This window comes from Mustela putorius, unplaced genomic scaffold (assembly GCF_011764305.1).
Source record: "Mustela putorius furo isolate JIRA1106 unplaced genomic scaffold, ASM1176430v1.1 tig00537227_pilon_pilon_pilon, whole genome shotgun sequence".
In the NCBI taxonomy this organism is placed as follows: domain Eukaryota; kingdom Metazoa; phylum Chordata; class Mammalia; order Carnivora; family Mustelidae; genus Mustela; species Mustela putorius.
Genome location: NW_025422368.1, coordinates 11201993 through 11217442, shown reverse-complemented (window position 1 = coordinate 11217442; position 15450 = coordinate 11201993). Strand labels below are relative to the sequence as shown.

Below are 15450 nucleotides of genomic sequence, written 5' to 3'. Positions count from 1 at the left end.
TGAAAAAGTCTGAGCTAAAGATATAAATTTGTGAATTACATACAGTTGATAAGACCTATTATATGATTGTAGTCTCTTAAGGAGAGATAGAGATTAGGAAAAGTCCCAAGATTTAGTCCTAAGGAACTTTAAGACTTAATGGCCAAATAGAAGAGAATGATTTCAAAAAGGAATCTAAGAAAGTAGGCACAGAAAGGTCAGATGAGAACCTGGTATCTGTGAAAATGAGGAAAGAGAGTATTTCCCAAAACAGACTAGTCAAAAGAATGTCATTTGCTTTTTAGAGGTCAGGGTGAGGACTGAAAAATCACCATTTGGTTAGTGCTCTGAAGAGCATTAGTATCTTTACAGAGCACTACTTTCGCACAGAAACTGGGCAGAATTCAGGATGTATTTGAGGAGAGAGTGGGAGCTAGAGAACTGAAATGTGAGTGTAGACAAGTCTTTTATGGTATTTAGATAGTGAAGGGTGATTACTGGAAATACTGTGTCATTCAGGAAACTTCTTTTAAGATGGCAGAGACTAAAGTGTGCTTTTATGCCTATGGGAAAAGGAAGATGATAAAATAGAAGAGAGAAGTGAAATAATTTATGGAGTGAGGTTCTTGAGAACATAGGAAGGAGTCCAAGTAAAGGGATAAGCCATAGATGAGAGGACAGCACAGTCTCTCATCCCTTACATATTGGTGGATTTCCTCCTGTTATCACCTCCTGTCTCTTCTGTTCCCAGAAAGTGTTCTTGCTGACATTATATTGACTTCACCTGCTATCTATATGTGGGTGACATCAAATCTGTATCATCAGCCTCCGATCCTATATTTTTAATATCTTCAGACCAAAAACACCTTGTCTCTGTGTCCCACAGAAGCCTCTAAGTTAACATACCAGAAATCAAATTTTCTCTTCCAAACCGAAGTGTTCTTCCCATGTTCCCTTCCTGGTCAAATGAATCACTATTCCTCCTGTCTCCCAAGCTAAGGACTTTCTCATTCCCTGCATCATACTCATTACAAAGTTCATTGAATGTGCCTCAAAATTCTCAGTTCCTTTTTTTCTTCCAGTGTTCTTTCTTTATCCAGACTCTCACTATCTCTCACTTGCTTTAATACAAGCTTTCCTGGTCAGTCTTTACCTAGTCTGTTCCACTTCTCAACTATTCACTACTATACCACCAGATTATGTTTTTAAAAAATCAAGTCTAGGGGCACCTGGGAGGCTCAGTGGGTTAAGCGTCTGCCTTCAGCTCAGGCCATGATCCCAAAGGTTGTAGGATTGACCCCCAAGCCGAGCTTCTCACTCAGTGGGCAGTCTTCCTTCTCTCTCTTCCTCTGCCCCTTCCCTACTTGTGCATGCTCTCTCACACTCTCTCAAATAAATAAATAAAAATCTTCAAAAAAAAAAAAATATCAAGGGATGCCTGGGTGGCTCAGTGGGTTAAAGCCTCTGTCTTCGGCTCAGGTCATGATCCCGGGGTCCTGGGATCAAGCCCCGCATCAGGCTCTCTGCTCAGCAGGGAGCCTGCTTTCTCTCTCTCTCTCTCTCTCTCTCTCTACGCCTACCTCTCTGCCTACTTGTGATCTCTGTCTGTCAAATGAATAAATAAAAATCTTTTAAAAAAAAATCAAGTCTAATAGCACGAATTTCTTACTATGAAAACTTCTGCTGGCATCCTGCTCTCAGGATCAAGTTCATATTCTCTCCATGTTTTGTTGGCGCCAATTTCTTTCTTTTTTTTTTTTTAAGATTTTATTTCTTTATTTGACACAGAGAGAGATCACAAGCAGGCAGAGAGGGAGGCAGAGAGAGAGGGGGAAGCAGGTTCTCAGCTAAGCGGAGAGCCCGATGCAGGGCTCAATCCCAGGACCCTGAGATCATGACCTGAGCCAAAGGCAGAGGCTTAACCCATTGAGCCATCTAGGCACCCCTCACTGGCACCAGTTTCTTGAAATTGATCATATGTTTTTATGTTTTCATCACTCTGCACATGTTGCTCTATTTGCCTGAAATGGCTTTTATCCCCTCATTTAACCCTCACCTTGTAACAATTCTTCAAGGCTAAGCACACTGTTCACCCTCTCCTTAGAATTTTCTCCAGTTCTTACAGGCATGTGGTTGTTCCCTCAGTATTTTGTACCTAATATCACCGCTATGGAGTATTTATTGGATTTTTAAAAAATTAGTTATGAACCTTTTTCATAGATAAGGTTTGAAAATCCCTCCTCCATGCAAGACTGAGCTTAAATACTATTATACATAGTGATTCCTTGATAAAAATTTTATTGAATGCAACTATGCGTGTATGAGCAAATGCTTGTAGTGAATAAATGAAGACCTTTTAACCATGTTCTTTCCTCTTTGCAAGATTTCAGATAGTACCAAAAAAAAAAAAAAGAATAACACCTGAAACTAATATATTAACTGTTAACTGTTAACAGTACTGGAATTAAAATTAAAAACTTAAAAAGAAGAATAAAGAAATTAATAATTGAGACACTTTGGTTGGAAATTTGTTTTTAAGTGAGTTGAGAAATATTAGGAAAGGAATAAGAATGGTGCTTTAGGAGACCGAGGGAAATTTTCCCTGTGATAAATTACTTTGAAATAATGAAAATATCTCTCACTGATGTGGACAGTTTTATTTCATTTTTATTCTCCTAAAATTTTTCCTCAAGAAACAAAAAGGGAAAGAAAAAGATCTTTTCTTTCTTTAATCTGAAACTAGATTTATTTGTATGAATTTCAGGTTTTTATGATATGTATTATAAAATGGTATAATCTGTAACTATGTACATATGTTCTGTATGTATATAAATATGAACTGTTTGACTTGCTTGAAAAGAAAAATATTTTTTTTCTTTTCAGTGCAAATATATTACTAGATAAAGACTTCACAGCCAAAATATCTGACTTTGGGCTTGCACGGGCTTCTGAGAAGTTTTCCCAGACAGTCATGACTAGCAGAATTGTGGGAACAACAGCTTATATGGCACCTGAGGCTCTCCGAGGAGAAATAACACCCAAATCTGATATCTATAGCTTTGGTGTGGTGAGTTTCACATATGTATTTATTAAAAATAATCATTTTGGCTATAACTGTGAAATTGAATTAGAATATTTTGGAATACCTGTCTTGCTTAGCTTTCTGATATAAATGCACGTGTTGTTTACTTTAACCCTAGTTAAATGATAAAGTTATAAAAGCTTCTCCAAATCTGTGGAACTTTTAAAAATGGATTTCTGAAGTAACTACAAGAAATAACTTTTTTACTACACTATCCTCATGAAATAATATGAAGCTTACATAAAATTAGTGCATAAAACAGATGCCTGGGTGGCTCATTTGGTTAAGCATCTGCCTTTGGTTCACGTCATAATACGAGGGCCCCGGGATCAAGTCCCGCATGAGGCTCCCTGCTCACTGGGGAGCCTGTTTCTCTGTCTGCCATTCCCCCTGCTTGTGCACATGCTCTCTCTCTCTCTCTGACAAATAAATAAAAGTCTTTAAAAAAAAAATAAGTGCATAAAACAAACCATGTCATACAGCACACCTTTTAATGTCATATTTTTTTAATGAAATATTTTTTTAAATATTTATTTATTTATTTGACAGACAGAGATCACAAGTAGGCAGAGCGGCAGGCAGAGAGAGAGGGGGAAGGAGGCTCTCCACTGAGCAGAGGGCCTGTTTTAGGGCTCGATCCCAGGACCCTGGAATCATGACCCAAGCCGAAGGCAGAGGCTTTAACCCACTGAGCATCCAGGCATCCCTAAATGAAATATTTTTAAAGAGACATTCACTTTGACATTTTCTGATATACTGGTCTGTTCCGAATAACTTTTAAGATGGAGTGAGTGGGAGTGGTTGGAGAAATCAAGTTCTACTTCATCTTATTTTTGCGTATATGTTTCCTATATGGAAATTTAACTTCACAGCACTGTGAAAGTAAGGCACAGAATTGTAAGATATGCCTAAAATTTAGAAAATAATATATTCTAAAACCCAGAGAAAATTATTTTTGTGAAGAGTCCCCTGCAAGACAGGAGAAAGAATGTCCAGAACACATATTGAATGGAGCTGATTATTTAATAAGTTGCTAATAGAAAAGTACTGCTTGTGGGGATTGGTAGAACCCAAGGTTTCTGTGAAGGAGTGGTGGTGAGAAAGAACCAACTCATGTCCTTTCTGCTTTTTCTTTTTCTTTTTTTTTTTTTTTATATTTTATTTATTTGAGAGAGAGAGAGAGAATGAATGGGGGGAAGAGGGCAAAGGGGGAGAGAGAGAGGCTCTCAAGCAGACTCCCCACTGAGCAAGGAGCCCAGTACGCGGCTCCATCCCAGGACACCGAGATCATAATCGGAACTGAAACCAAGAGTTGAACACTTAATGGACTGAGCCACCCAGGTGTCCGGTCCTTCCTGCTTTAATGCCTAAAAGGCATAATGCATTGTATGGAAATGATTAATCAGATTTCATAATAAAGATCCATATTCTTCAATTTAAAGTTAATTTAAAAAGAAAACCATATTCTTTTCAAATGTTGTCTTGAGTATTATAGTAATTTACTTTTTTTGTCTTCATAGGTTTTATTAGAAATAATAACTGGACTTCCAGCTGTAGATGAACACCGTGAACCTCAGTTATTGGTAACTGAAAGATTTATTATTTTTTCCAGCCCTTTTCTCTTTGCATTTATAATCTAAATTTGTATGGGTAAATTTGGCATCTAGCAATGTCTTTTTCTATTGGCAATCTTTTCATTGACAATTATAAAGTGGCATATGGAAAGAGCATCACATATTTCTAATTTCAGCTCTGCCACGAAGTATTTGTGAAGCTTGGAAAAGTCACATATATTCTATGTGCTGGGTAAAACCGGAATAGAACTATATGACGTTTTTAGGTCTTCTATAGTATATTTTTATTTTGTTTACTTTCAGGGTGATTACTAACAGCTTTTAAGCTCAGAGAGGGTAAACAAAATGGCTTCCATTCAGATTTGTATCAGAATAGCTAGTAGAATTTTCTATTCATTTCCCTAATGGAATTTTATTTATAAAGTTATGATAGAAAAAAATTTCCTGTGTATTTATTAGGCACTCATTGGCAATTATATAAATAGACGAACTGAATGCTAAAACCATAAGAAAATTGCCTTACCTTTTTTTTTCCTATATAGTAAATTTTAAGAACCTGGAGGGTCTTTTTATAAAAATAAAAAATTTCAGAAACCTTTTATAATGTAAAGATTTCAGAAATATTTACTATCATGAAGGGGTGCCTGGTTGCCTCAGTGGGTTAAGGCCTCTGCCTTCAGCTCAGGTCATGATCCCAGCACCCTGGGATCGAGCCCGCATTGGGCTCTCTGATCAGCAGGGAGCCTGCATCCTCCTCTCTCTCTCTGCCTGCCTCTCTGCCTACTTGTGATCTCTGTCTATCAAATAAATAAATAAAATCTTTTTTTAAAAAAACTATTTACTATCATGAATAAGTTTTTCTTAAAACTAGTATAATAACTATGCTGACTTTATTCTAATTTATGTATTCTAATGAGGCAAACCAGTGAGACAAATTCAGATACTTATATGTATAACAGATTATTCCCCTAGAATGGAGATTAGAAAGTCAAAGGGTATGATATTGTTGCTCAAGGGATGGGTGCCATTTTTCACTTTAAGAAAAGCAATAAGTACGATATCTATATATTATAATATTGTTACTGGTGTCCCTTTCTAATAAATACATTATAAAATCTTCCATTGGGTTACCTGGGTGGCTCACTCAGTTAAGTGTCTGCCTTTGGCTCAGGTCATGACTGCAGGTTTCTGGGATCAAGCCACACATTGGGCTCCCTTATCAGAGGGGCTCCCGCTTCTCCCACTCTCTCTGCATATTGCTCCCCCTGCTCAGGCTCTGTCTTGCTCTCTGAAAGAAGGAAATAAATAATCTTAAAACAAAACACAACAAAAAACCTTCTGTGCTTCCCTGGATATGCATTAATGCAGTATTACTTGTTATATAACATTTCACATTGAAGTGTATTTATAGAACATAATATTATTGTGAAAGTTATTATTTGCATAATATCTGGATTTTTTTATAGTAGTACACAGTGATACTTTGTCCTCATCAAGAAATAAAGTTATCTGTCCCATTGGGTGTTGGGCATCAAGACAGAAGCGTGGGTTGTAGATAGAATTTTGGAGCCATTAGTGTCAGGCATAGATAAAGCTTTGGCTATAGATTGGATTATACAGAGAAAGTGTGTGCATTAAAAATACAGGAGGAGAGAGGGAAAGAAAAAGAACTCTGTTTTGTTCTACCTTGTAATTTTTTATATTTTTAAGCAAATCCACCTGTCTAAAGGTCTAAATCCTTTTTCCTGAGACTTATTCCACTTTTATTTATTTATTTTTTTAATTTTTTATTTTTTATAAACATATATTTTTATCCCCAGGGGTACAGGTCTGTGAATCACCAGGTTTACACACTTCACAGCACTCACCAAAGCACATACCCTCCCCAATGTCCATAATCCCAACCCCTTCTCCCAAACCTCCTCCCCCCAGCAACCCTCAGTTTGTTTTGTGAGATTAAGAGTCACTTATGGTTTGTCTCCCTCCCAATCCCATCTTGTTTCATTTATTCTTCTCCTACCCACTTAAGCCCCCATGTTGCATCACCACTTCCTCATATCAGGGAGATCATATGATAGTTGTCTTTCTCTGCTTGACTTATTTCACTAAGCATGATACGCTCTAGTTCCATCCATGTTGTCGCAAATGGCAAGATTTCATTTCTTTTGATGGCTGCATAGTATTCCATTGTGTGTATATACCACATCTTCTTGATCCATTCATCTGTTGATGGACATCTAGGTTCTTTGATATTTGCAAACGACTTATTCCACTTTTAAAATGTTATAAAAGCTTCAAACCTGTGGTTTGAGTAAGTATGAAATCCAGAAAAACACAGAATCCATCTCAGTCATAAGTTTTACACATGACCACATAATAGTGAAAAATCATAAAACCTTAGGGATGACTATACTCTTTCACTTATTCTTAACGTGTGAAAGCAGTAGGACTATAAACTAATAAGATATTATCACAAGTATAACCAAAAGGGAATGGCCCTTCAAAGAAGCTTTGTATCACTAGATTCTGCCATCACTCAAATGCTTTCAAAATACATTTGGAAGAGTTTCTGGAGAGTTTATAATTGACTTCATATCAATAGTCTTTTTCATATTAGTTTCCGAGGGTTGCTGTAAAAAAATTAACACAAACTGAGACTTAAAGGAACTGACATGTATTCTTTCATAGTTCTGGAAGTAAGAAGTCTTAAATCAAGGTGTTGTCAAGGTCCATCTGTATTCCCTCTAGAGGGTCTGGGGGAGACTCTTGCCTCTTCCAGCCTCTAGTGGCTGTTGGATTCCTTGACTTGAGGCCACCTCACTCCAATTTCTGCCTCTCTGGTCACGTTATCTTCCCTGTGTCTGTTTTCTTCTCATTCTGTCTCTTAGACAGATGCTAGTCATTGAATTTAGGGCCCATGTGGGTAATTTCAGATGACTTCATCTTAAAATGCTTAACTTCATTATATCTGCAATGACCTTTTCTCCAAGTAAAGTCATATTCATAGATTCTGGGGATTAGGACTTGGACATATTGATTTCAGGGCCACTGCTCAACCAACTACATCATCCTTATCCTCATCTTCATCCCACCACATAGTCCTTGCCTCTCTCCCTATATATTACTTTTTTATCATGGCCCTGTCCCCTTTTTTCCTTCTGTCTTTTTCACTTCTATTCAATAATTTGAGTACCTATAGAGAAGTTTGCCTATGCAGGGAGGAGGAGTCTGGGTCCAGAAATTGGAATTGCTCTATCAGGAGTACATCAGGAAGCAAATCACCCTAAAAATAAAAAATAAAAAATTTAAAAAGGGGAGCAAATCACCCTGAGCCCCTAGTAAATGTTGCTATTGGGAATATGAGAGCCCTTAACTCAGCAACATAAATACAAAAATTAGAAGGCAGATGGCTGATAGTATCTAAAAAGTGTATGTGTATGTGTCTATGTATGAATATATGTATAAATAAATAAGTAAATAGGGTTTCTCCTGTATATCATTAACTCTTACTAAGTTTATAAAAATAGATAGTAAAATGAATATATGTTATTAGGAAGTAGAATAAATAATTCCATTTACATTCTGATTTCTTTGACTTTTATTTGAAACTCCTGATGAAGTTTTAACATTTGTTTTGGGATGCCTGGGTGGCTCAGCCAGTTAGGTCAGGTCAGGTCATGATCCCAGGGTCCTGGAATCGAGTCCTGTGTCAGGCTCCTCACTCAGAAGGGAGCCTGCTTTTCCCTCTGCCTCGGCCTGCTGTTCCCTCTGCTTGTTCTCTGTCTCTCTCTCTCTTTCTGACAAATAAATAAAATAAAATCTTTTTAAACAATTTTGTTTTAAAGCTAGATATTAAAGAAGAAATTGAAGATGAAGAAAAGACAATTGAAGACTATGTTGATACAAAGATGAATGACACTGATCCTGCTTCCATTGAAGCTATGTACTGCATTGCTAGTCAATGCTTGCATGAAAAGAAAAACAAGAGACCAGACATTAAGAAGGTACTATTTTTTATATTTATTTAAAAAGTGAAGGAGGTAGGGTTCATCTTTTTTTTCTAAGTTTACATTGCAAACCAATTATTTAATACAGTTTTGTTTTGTTTTGTTTTTTGTCTTTCTTTTTGAAAGGTTCAACAGCTGCTACAAGACATGACAGCTTCTTAAAATTTTACTGGAATAAACTCTTGGGTTTTTTTGGTTTTTTTTGTATACACCTGTCTAAAACATTTTTTAAACTAAAATTTTGTTTTTGTAAACATTCTTTTTTACCTTTAACCAGGCAGCATGGAGCAGTTTAGTGGCTACTAAAGCTTATATAGAACCCCCAACAAATATACAAGCAAAAGTAGAGCCAGATATCAACCCTAAGCCCTAGCTTTTTAGTGTCACCCTCAGTCCTTGAGTAATCCCTCAGACCTCTCCTCGGAACCTCACCAAACATGGTTTCAAAACTACAGAATTAGCAACAAGGACGACTGGACCATAGGGTGAAAAGACCCTAGGCCAAAGCCCAGTTCTGCTGCTAATTTGCTGGAGCGCTTTGGGCAATCCCTTCATGGCTTTGAGCCTTGGTTTTTTTTTTTTTTTTTTTTTTTCTTACTGGTATCATTAGGCTAAGATCTGTTGTGCTTCCCTGACAGGTAGTCATGAAAATCAAATGAGGCAGCATATGTGCATGCACTTTGTAACATGTAAAGTGATATAAAATTTGAAGTTTATATACAATCCAATTATAGTCATTTGTTTATAGGATCATGTTCAGAGTGTGCTATTTTAAGTAATCATTCACCACTAACCAAACATGCCCTGATGTTACTTCCATGATGGTATGGTCAACATTAGATTATGTTACCTGGCAAAAATGAAGGAATTTTGCAGATGCTGTTAAGGTGCCTAATCTTCTGACTTTAAGTATCAACATAGAGACTCTGCTGGGTGGGGCTGACCTAATAAGGTGAGTTCTTATAAGAAGCCTGAGAGATTATCCCATGGGCCTTGAAGAAGTAAGCTACCATTTGTAAGAAGGCCACACTGGCTAAGCCCTCAGGATGGCCTTCTAGGCTGAGAGCTACCTTCCAGCTATTAGCCAGCAATAAAAAAAAACTAAGACTTGGGTTGTATAACCACAAGAAACTGAATTCTTCTAGAAAAAATAACTGTTTTTCTTCCCATATTTCTGACCTACTGGCTTGCTTGCTAGCCAACTAAAAATTTTAGATTTTCCTCAATATGTTCTATGATAATCAAGCAGGTAAAAGGAACAATTAAATGTTTTGCCTTACTTCTCTGATATATAATTAAGAGAAATATAAGGGCACATTTTAAAGTATTATTGCCATATCCACTTTTTGGTCCTATAGCTGTATAAAATGGCCATACATCTCAGGGATCTGTAGTCCTTTTTATTCACTTTTAAAACACAGCATATCTCAGAGATATGGACAGTTCAATTCCAGACCACCACAATAAATTGAGTATCACAATGAAGTGAGCCACATAAATTTTTTGGTTTGTCAATGCATATAAAACTTGTGTTTACACTACACTGTAGTCTATTAACTATGCCATAGCATATGTTTAAAAAAGTAATGTGCATACCTTAATTTAAAAATACTTTGCTACTAGAAAATGCTATCATCTGAGCTCACAGGGAGCTTTTTGCTGGTGAAGGGTCTCGCCTCCACATTGATGGCTGCTGACTGGTCAGGGCAGTGGTTGCTGAAGACTTGGGTGGCTGTGGCAACTTCTTAAAATGAAGTTTGTCCCATCAAGTGACTCTTCCTTTCACAATCTCCATGTAGCATGCAATGCTGCTTGATAGCATTTAGCTACAGTAGAACTTTTTTCAAAATTTGAGTCAGTCTTTTCATACCCTGCCACTCCTTTATCAACTAAGTTGATGCAGTATTCTAAATGTTATATTATTATTTCAACAATCTTCACAGCGTTTTCACCAGGAGTAGATTCCTTCTCAAGAAACTACTTTCTCTGCTCATCCCTATGAAGCAACTCTCGTTTGGTAAAGTTTTATCATGAGATTGCAGAAATTTAGTCACGACTTAAGACTCTACTTCTAATTCTAGTTTTCTTGCTCTTTCTACCACATCTGTAGTTACTTCCTCCACTGAAGTTTTAAACCCCCCAAAATCATCTATGAGTGTTGGAATCAACTTTCTTCCTATCAGCAATAAGACTGTTTCCCTTTCTTATCATTCATGTGTTCACTAGAGTAGAACTTTAAATTTCCTTCAAGAAATTATCCTTGGGGTGCCTGAGTGGCTCAGTGGGTTAAGCCTCTACCTTTGGTTCATATCATGATCTCAGGGTCCTGGGATTGAGCCCCACATCGGGCTCTCTGCTCAGGGGGAGCCTGCTTCCCCTTCTCTCTCTGCCTGCCTCTTTGCCTACTTGTGATCTCTCACTTTGTCAAATAAATATATAAAATCTTAAAAAAAAATTATTCTTTGCATTCACAACTTAGCTAACTGTTTGGTGCAAGAGTTCTAGCTTTTGGTCTGTATCAGCTTTTGACATGTCTTCCTCACTATACTTAATCATTTCTGTCCTTTGATTTAAAATGAAAGATGTGGGCGCCTGGGTGGCTCAGTGGGTCCTCTGCCTTCGGCTCAGGTCATGATCTCAGGGTCCTGGGATCGAGCCCCATATCGGGCTGTCTGCTTGGCGGGGAGCCTGCTTCCTCCTCTCTCTCTGTCTGCCTCTCTGCCTGCTTGTGATCTCTGTCTGTCAAATAAATAAATAAAATATTTTAAAAAAATAAAATAAAATGAAAGATGTGACACTTCCTTTCACCTGAACACTTAGAGGCCATTGTAGGGTTATTAATTTTATCATTGTGTCTCAGGGATTAGGGAGGCCCAAGGAGAAGAAGAGAGATAGGCAAACAGTAGGTCAGTAGAACAGTGAGAGCATACACAACATTTACCAATAAGTTCACCATCTTGTATGGGCACTGTACTTGGTGTTGGTGCCTCAAAACAATGACAATTGTAAAAGCAAAGGTCACTGACCACAGATCACCATAACAAATATGCTAATAACAGTTTGAAATATTTCAAGAATTACCAAAATGTGGCACAGAGACACAAAGTGAAGAAATTACTTTGGAAAAATGGTGCTGATAGACTTGTTCAACCCAGGGTTACCATAAATCTTCAGTTTATAAAAGCTGCAGGATCTGCAAAGTGAAATAAAATTATTTATGCCTATAAGTATGTATTTTATTTTTTCCACTTTACTGTGGTATCATTGACAAAATTATATATAAGTCAGGTGTTCAATGTGATGTTTTGATATATATGTATATATACATTGTGAAATGATTGCCACAAGCTAATTAACACAGTCAGCACTTCATGTAGTTACCTTTTTTGACTTTTTTGGTGTGGTGAGCACATTTAAGATCTATTTTCTTAACAAATTTCAGTATACAATACAGTATTATTAAGTATAGTCATCAACCTACACATGAGATCCCCAGAAGTTATCATTTCATAACTAAAAGTTTTTATTCTTTGACCAACCTCTGCCCCTACTTCTTTAACGTCTGTACTATGCCACTGTAAGAATGGACACGGATAGAAATGGCTTTTCAATCATTCAAATTCTAATGTCTAGAAATGATCAATATGGAGACAATAACAATGAATCTCCAAAATTAATGCTAATATTTCATTCCTTTAATGAAATTAGGAAAAAATTATCTCTTGAAATACTCTGACCTAAAACAATAATTAACAAATAAAATTTTTAAAAAACAAAATTAATTCAACAAATATTCATTGATTGTTTTCAATTGTCCAGACTCATAAAAGCAATGAACATATAATAACAAATAATACAAAGTCCTTGTTTTTTAGGAGTTTGTTCTCAGGAGAAAGTCTCTGTTAGATGGAGATGAGACACTGAGATGATAATTTACAAGTAAATAAAACAAAATCAGGTAGTGAGAAGTATAAAGGAAACATTAAAACTATATATTGTAATAGATTTCCTTGGCTAAGCGGCTTTAACAACACCCAAGCTCAAACAAACAAAACCTACCAGTGTATAGTCTCAGAAATGATAAGCCTGTATTGTAACTCAGAGAGGAAATAAAAAATCTAAACTGAATCAAGTTTTGTGTGTTTGTGTTATCAGAGCCCTTAGGTTAGCAATGATCCAAGAATAAGACTTTGTCACAAAATCTCTACTACTATCCTGGGGCAAGGAGTATTGTCTTTCAGATTATGTCAGGTGTTTTCCTTTACTAGGCTGTTTACGCATCAGGGTAATTTGTTGAAGATAGTTATTGAGGTTATCTAACTATATGTCTGCTTGCATTAACTCCATACTTATCTAGCAGTCTTTCCTTTTAATTTCCTTTTGATTTCCTGCCTGGATTTGCCTTTTGGAAGATAGTGTACAATGACAAAACTATTACAATCTACATACAGTTTCTGTTGCAGAATGTCTTTTATGATTAGTAAAATCACATTCTAGTTTATACTTAAGTCTTTTGAAAGTTTAGGTAGCATGAATTAAATCATTATTGATCATCTCAGGCTGACCTGCAATTCTGAAATTTAAACCTACGACTTTGAGTGACCCTTTCTCCTACTATAGCCATTCTATAAGCAGATGGTGTCTAAACCTCCTTTTAGAATTATAAAGTAGCAACAATCCAGCAATTATACTACTAGGTACCCAAAGAGTACAAAAATACTAATTCAAAGGAATACATGCTCCCCAATGTTTATAGCAGCATCACCTATAATAGACAAAATATGGCAACAGCCCAAAGTCTATCAACTGATGAACAGATAAAGAAGATGTGATATATATACAATGGAATATTACTCAGCCATCATAAAGAATGAGATCTTGCCATTTGCAACAATGTTGATAGAACCAGAGTATATTCACTAAAGCAAAATAAGTCAGAAAAACAAATACCATATGGATTTCACTCATATGTGGAATTTAAGAAACAGAGGAAAAGAAGAGAAAGAAGCAAACTAAGAAACAGAATCTTAAATGTAGAGTCTGTTAGGGAAGTGGATGGGAGGATGGCTTAAATAGGTGGTGGGGATTAAGGAGTGTACTTGTTTTGATGAGAACCAAGTGTTATATAAGTATGTTATTTAAGTGATGAATCATGCTTGTACACCCAAAACTAATATTACACTATGCTAAATAACTGGAATTTAATTAAAAATTTTTTTTAAATGTAACTAACATGGTGTAATTATTTTGCAATATATAAGTATATTAAATCACTACATTGTATACCTTAAAATTACACAATATTAAATGTCAACTATTTCTCAATAAAGCTGGAAAGGAAAGAATTTAAAAGTTAAGCAAAGACTGGATATGTAGTTCCTCCTCCCCTTTGTAAAATGTCTAAATAATGACAGAACTTTTGTTATAAAGTGAGGTATATCCCCATCACATATTTTAGAAGAAGATTAACACTCTTCTTTATAGTGACAACACAGTTTGACTATTACTAGTGAGTGGCCTTAAAAATATGTTGAAATGGGGTGCCCGGGTGGCTCAGTGGGTTAAGGCCTCTGCCTTTGGCTCAGATTATGATCCCAGGGTTGTGGGATTGAGCCCTGCATCGGGCTCTCTGCTCAGCGGGGCGCCTGCTTTCTCCTCTCTCTCTGCCTGCCTCTCTGCCAACTTGTGATCTCTGTCTGTCAAATAAATAAAATCGTTTTTAAAAGTTATTTTAAAAATGTGTTGAGGGGCACCTGGGTGGCTCAGTGGGTTAAGCCTCTGCCTTCAGCTCAGGTCATGATCCCAGGGGCCTGGGATTGAGTCCCGCATTGGGCTCTCTGCTCAGCAGGGAGCCTGCTTCTCCTCATCTCTCTCTCTGTCTGTCTCTCTGCCTATTTGTGATCTCTCTCTCTGTCAAATAAATAAATAAAATCTTTACAAAAAAAAAAATGTGTTGAAATGTTGACCAAGAGTTTAAAAAAAAAGTTAGTATCACTTCCATTAATGCCATTCTTTGGTCAAATACTTTTATTATTATTATTATTTTAAGAATTTTATTTATTTATTTGACTGAGAGAGATCACAAGTAGGCAGAGAGGCAGGCAGAGAGAGGAAGGGAAGCAGGCCCCTGCTGAGCAGAGAGCCCGATGCGGGACTCGATCCCAGGACCCTGAAATCATGACCTGAGCCGAAGGCAGTGGCTTAACCCACTAAGCCACCCAGGCGCCCCTGGTCAAATACTTTTAAATGAATTCATAAGTTAGTAGAGGAAACATGAAATAGCTTACTCTGTTAACCATACTAGGAAAACCTGCCATACCAAGATTTTATTTATTTGTTTGTTTGTTTATTGCCAATAAAGGTCAATGATAACATCTGCTGTTAAACATTTAGGGCTAGAAAATGACAAAGGAACTCCAAAAATGTGCCTCTCCATAAAAATAATGAAAAAGATGGCAAAAATTGTCAGAATTGACTTTTTTTCAGAACTAGGAAACAGCAACCCAACGAGAATTTACTCAAGAGAAAGGGCTGAATCTCAATAGGAATGACAAGTTTTGTGGCATTTTAACTTGTCCTATTATAATCCCTTATATCCCAGCCCAGTGGCAGCCTTGAAAAAAAAAAGCAGCCCTGCTTTCTGGTACCAGAGGGAGCAGAACAGAGCTGGAGCTCTTTCAAGGCCTCATTCTGAAAGAATTGTAATTGTTTGACCTCTCTTGTGGTTCCTCGGTTAGATGACATCCTAAGTCTTATCTTAATTTCACCTGACTAAAGCTCACTTAGTGCTAAAAGACTTTCTGTGGAA

At 36.7% G+C, this 15450-nt stretch overlaps 1 protein-coding gene across 4 annotated transcripts in view; it reads left to right on the top strand.

Annotated features, from left to right (window-relative positions):
• The window catches only part of IRAK4 (interleukin 1 receptor associated kinase 4), a 29294-nt gene extending 19561 nt beyond the window's left edge, over positions 1-9733 (top strand). For all 4 annotated transcript variants that reach the window (XM_004765563.3, XM_045072970.1, XM_013063025.2 and 1 more), the window contains 4 exons: positions 2863-3046; positions 4582-4644; positions 8481-8639; positions 8769-9733. In XM_004765563.3, coding sequence (XP_004765620.1) covers positions 2863-3046; positions 4582-4644; positions 8481-8639; positions 8769-8804 — 442 coding nt within the window. In that variant the 3' untranslated portion in view covers positions 8805-9733. The remainder of the gene's footprint in view (positions 1-2862; positions 3047-4581; positions 4645-8480; positions 8640-8768) is intronic.
• Positions 9734-15450: the final 5717 nt, after the last annotated feature.